At 46.5% G+C, this 5,000-nt stretch overlaps 1 protein-coding gene across 7 annotated transcripts in view; it reads right to left on the reverse strand.

The window, feature by feature from the left end:
- Positions 1-5,000, reverse strand: part of LOC125045244 (myosin-VIIa-like) — a 76,373-nt gene that overhangs the window by 16,650 nt on the left and 54,723 nt on the right. For all 7 annotated transcript variants that reach the window (XM_047642427.1, XM_047642428.1, XM_047642425.1 and 4 more), the window contains 7 exons: positions 4,367-4,623; positions 3,828-3,993; positions 3,317-3,447; positions 2,794-2,978; positions 2,149-2,359; positions 797-932; positions 281-382 (listed from right to left, as the gene is read on the reverse strand). In XM_047642427.1, the coding sequence (XP_047498383.1) occupies positions 281-382; positions 797-932; positions 2,149-2,359; positions 2,794-2,978; positions 3,317-3,447; positions 3,828-3,993; positions 4,367-4,623 (1,188 nt within the window). The remainder of the gene's footprint in view (positions 1-280; positions 383-796; positions 933-2,148; positions 2,360-2,793; positions 2,979-3,316; positions 3,448-3,827; positions 3,994-4,366; positions 4,624-5,000) is intronic.

Below are 5,000 nucleotides of genomic sequence, written 5' to 3' on the forward strand. Positions count from 1 at the left end.
CGTTAATGGTATTCGAGTGTGTTTTTCGAGCCAAGACTGGTTAGTTGTGAATATATGAAAGATTTAGTGAATAAACAATACACATGAAAGTCATATATAAATACATTTCATTATAGATAAGTCTTATATATTCTGTACCAGAAAACACATTCGAGAAATACGGAATACATTACATTTCGAAATAAATTAAATTATTTTATCTACAAAACAATATAACAACAAAATCGCTAACAAACATAAACAACAACAGCAAAATGATGCTTATAAATGATGCGCTTACCGATGTCCTCCACGAAGAGATGTTGCAAGAACTTGTTGCTTGTGTGATGAATCAGCTGCAGAAGGTCAGCACTGAATGTGTCTCGGTTTTTGTCCAGGAAGCCTTTGGGGAAGGAAAAAGAGGGTCGGCTGTAATTATAATTCGTGTGGTCTACAACTCGAATATTATTTGTGGGCTGTCTCACTTTTTCCCTCTCTTCCCTCTTCCTTTCCTCCCTCTCTTCCCTCTCATTCCTCTCTCTCTCTTCCCTCTCACCTCCTTCCCACTCCCTCTCCTCCCTATCCTTCTCATCCCTCTCTCTCTCTTCCCACTCCATCTCCTCCTTGTCTTCCCTCTTCCCTCCTACCCCTCCCCCTCTCTTCCAACTTCCCTACCATCCCTCTCCCTCTCTCCATCCCTCTTCCTTTCCCTCTCTTCCCTCTCCACTATCCCTCTCATCCCTTTCCCTCTCCCTCTCCCTATCCCTTTCCCTCTCCCCCCATCCCTCTCTTCCCTCTCCCCCCCCCCCCCCCTCACCTCTCGTATCGTAGAAGACGACGCCGGCGAAGTGGTTGATGCCGAAGGAGGCGTTGAGATCAGACTTGGGCTTGAGGTACTGCTTGTGGTGCGAGTGCTGCTTGTGCAGTTTCTGGAGCATGGTTTGGTCTGTGCCCTGTGGGGGGAGGGGAGGGGAGAGCGGAGGAGAAGGGGGGGAAGGGGAGGAGAAGGGAGAGGGAAATGGTGGAGAGGGGATGGAGAGGGGAAGGAGGGAAGAAGGGGAGGGGGGAAGGGGAGGAGAAGAGAGGAGAAGAGGAGGAGAAGGGAGAGGGAAAGGGTGGAGAAGGTAAGGGGGAGAAGAATTGAGGGAATACGGAGAGGGAAAGGGTGCAGAGGGGAAGGGGAGAAGAAGGGAGGGGTAAAGCGGAGAGGAGAAGGGAGAAGAAGGGAAGAGGAAAGCAGAGAGGGAGGGAAGGAGAGAAGGGAAAGGGAAGAGAAGAAAGGGAGAGAAGACAAGGGGAGAGGGAAAGGAGAGAGGGTGAGAGAAGGGAAGAGAAAAGGGAAAGAGGAAATGCGGAAGAAAAGGGTGGAAAAAAGAAAGGGGGAAGAGGAAGAGATCTCTAGATTAATTGGACTGTATAGCATTGAGCAGTATTTTCGGCATAAGGCTCCAAGACTTTTTGAAAATAAAAACTCGACATCAGTATAAATCAAACGCAGAGCAGATTATTATTATTGACAATATGAGATGGCGCAAGCAAACGATGACAAATATTCAAGCCTAAATCTTACATTCACACACAAACAGACGACAAAACCAAACATAACTTCATTTCTTTTAACCAATGCATCTACGCACTTACTTTGAATGATGAATACGTAAATATGGATATCTATTCATTCTATCACCCTTTCTCACTTATCTCATTTATTCACACACCTATCTCTTCATCTCTCCATTTATTCCTCCTTTCCTCTCCTCTTACCTTCGGGAACATTGATTTCTCGTCCACCAGAGCCAAGATATTAAGCCACCTCTCTCCTTATCCATTCATTCATTCACCCATCTCCTCATTTATCAATCTCTCCATCTCCCCATTTATCCCTCCCTCCCTTCCTCCCCCCTTACCTTCGGGAACTTCGACTCCTCGTCCACCAGAGCCAAGATATCTCCTTATCCATTCATTCATTCACCCATCTCCTCATTTATCAATCTGTCCACCTCCCCATTCATCCCTCCCTCCCTTCCTCCCCCCTTACCTTCGGGAACTTCGACTCCTCGTCCACCAGAGCCAAGATATCTCCTTATCCATTCATTCATTCACCCATCTCCTCATTTATCAATCTGTCCACCTCCCCATTCATCCCTCCCTCCCTTCCTCCCCCCTTACCTTCGGGAACTTCGACTCCTCGTCCACCAGAGCCATGATATTGAGCTGCTTGATGGCAATGAGGTCGAGCGTGTCCTGGTTGTCCACGAACTCGATGTGTTGCCAGTTGATGTTTTCCGCGTTGTATTCCTCCTGTTCCAGCTTGAAGATGTGCTGCACGAAGAACTGCTGCAGGTTCTCGTTCGCGTAGTTGATGCAGAACTGTTCGAAGCTGGAAGGGCGGCGGGGGGAGGGGAGGGGGGAAAGGGGTGAGTATGAGAATTGGCAATTTTTGGTGTTGTTGATCGATGGGTAAGGTGGAAGGTGGTTCTGTTACGGTTTTTGTGAAAGTATAAAGCTTATTATCATCAATATGATCATTTTCATTATAAAATTTCTATCATGATTTACTTTTGCCCTTGTCATTGCAAACCTATTACCACAGTGTCTACAAGCGTACGTGCGTACGAATGTTCATACACATGCATACATGCATGTGTGTTTGTGTGTGTGTGTGTGTGTGTGTGTGTGTGTGTGTGTGTGTGTGTGTGTGTGTGTGTGTGTGTGTGTGTGTGTGTGTGTGTGTGTGTGTGTGTGTGTGTGTGCGGGCGCGTGAGTGTGTGAATGGTATGACAAATCACACGCACATAACCCCCCCTTTATTACCTATTGGACTTGAAGTTCTCGAAACCGAAGATATCGAGGACGCCAATGGACGTCCTGAAGGTCGCCGCCTTCTTGTAGATGGCCGCGTTCACCTTGGACACGATCCAGATGAAGAGGCGGCCGTAGATGCCCTTCACGAACGCGTCGCGGACGTCCGTCGCCTGGCTGTGGCTCAGGTGCGACACCTGGCGGCCAGAGAATTCATGACAGACTTTTTTGTTTATTGGAATTTCAATTTATAAGTCTAAAAGGAGGACATCTATTGCCTGGCTTTGTCAGTGAGGCAAATGAGTTGGTTTCTTACTTTTTTCTTTAATTTAAAGATATAATTTATATCATTTTAAATACGCGGCTGTTTGTTGATTAATTTTGTTAATCAAGATCATACTCTATATACTTTGGCGGAAATATGTACCTTGTTCGTAGCAAGACATTCCCTCTTCTTGACAAAATTTATAACAGAAAATAAAAAATAAAACGAAACCACCATGCATGTTTATTTCCAGACGCTGTGCCCACGTACCACGGTCTCCCCCTGCGCGAAGATGGTCCTGGTGGTGAGGGCCTCCTTCATGGCGCGCGGGTCGAGGCCGAGGAAGCGCGCCACGCGGACCAGCGACGTCGTGTCGGGGATCTCGGAGGCGTCCAGGTTGTCTGCAAAGGGCGCGGGGCCTTGTTATTGCCGTCGCTACTACGCTCACGAGGAGTGTGGTCTTTATTATCATAACTGTAGTTCATATATATATAGACACATTTGTATTTCTACTATAACTTGTGTTCATGTTTTATTTGATTACATATTTTGCTCATTTTTTTACAGAAGCATGCGGGGGCTTGTCATGAAAAGTAGCATTTTATATCGTTGTTATTAACAATTTCATTGGCATCTTCACATACTTAATATCTTATTATTAACTGTTGTCATTAATTGAAAACTATGTCCATGTTAATGTGTTTATCTCCAATTCTTATGACTTTTACCTCCAGCCCTTGTAAAGCCAACCCTGCGACCCCCATGACCCGCAAGACCTTACCTATGACCTTGCCCTTGAACTTGACGTTGCCCATGTGCAGGATGGCGGCGAGGACCTTGGTGATCTCCCAGACCTCGGAGTCGCTGAACATGAGGACCTTCATGGCAGAGCGGATGTCGGCGAACTCACGGGCGTCGTCGCGGCCCTCGCACGTGATGCTGCCGCCCTGGGGGGAGAGGGGGATAGATAAGTAGATAGATAGAGAGGGGGATGGGTTGGTATGTATCTGTATGTCGGTGAATCTGTGTTAGTGTTAGTGTGAGTAGACTGACAGACACGTACACATAATCCTTTCCCATCTTATAATTCTAAATTATTCTTCCTTCCCTTAACCCAACTGCTCCCTCTCCCCAACCCCTTCCCCTCCCTTCTCCCTCCTCCCTTCCCCCTGCTCTGTCCCCTCTTCCCTACCCCTTTCCCTCCCCTTCCCAGCCCCTTCCCTCCCTCCGCCCCCTTCTCGTCTCCCTCTCCCTCCCTCTCCCGCCCCTACCTCTTCTCCCCCGTCCCCTCCCCTCCCCCTTCCCTATCCCTTCACTCACCCCCGTCAGATACTTGTACTGCGAGGCGTCCCCGAGCTCCAGCTTCTGCTTCTCCTCCCGCGTCATCCCGGCCAGCATGCAGTAGAAGATGTGGTAGTTCCTCTCGTCCGTGCCCTGCGACACCAGCCGAGACTTCTCCAGGAGGTACTGCTCGATGGAGGCGCCCTCGATCACGCCGTCCTTCGTGAAGTGGATGTCGATGTACTTGCCGAAGCGGGACGAGTTGTCGTTGCGGATGGTCTTGGCGTTGCCGAAGGCTGGGGGGGGGGGGGGGGGTGTTAGTATGGAGATCAAGTAATTCGTTCGTAGAGTAATGGTAAGGACGAGAGAGAAGGGGAAAGAGAGGGGAAAAGGCTTGGCTTGGGTCAGAGGATATATCTGTGTGTGTGTGGGGGGGGGGGAGGTGTCTATTTATATATATATATATATATATATATATATATATATAAATATATAAATATATAAATATATAAATATATATATTACATATATTTAATATATATATATATTTAATATATATATATTTAATATATATATATTATACATATATTTAATAAATATATATATATTCATATATATATATTTATATATATTATATATTATACATTATATATAAAAATATATATATGTATAT

The sequence above is a fragment of the Penaeus chinensis genome, chromosome 37 (genome assembly GCF_019202785.1).
Source record: "Penaeus chinensis breed Huanghai No. 1 chromosome 37, ASM1920278v2, whole genome shotgun sequence".
In the NCBI taxonomy this organism is placed as follows: Eukaryota; Metazoa; Arthropoda; class Malacostraca; order Decapoda; family Penaeidae; genus Penaeus; species Penaeus chinensis.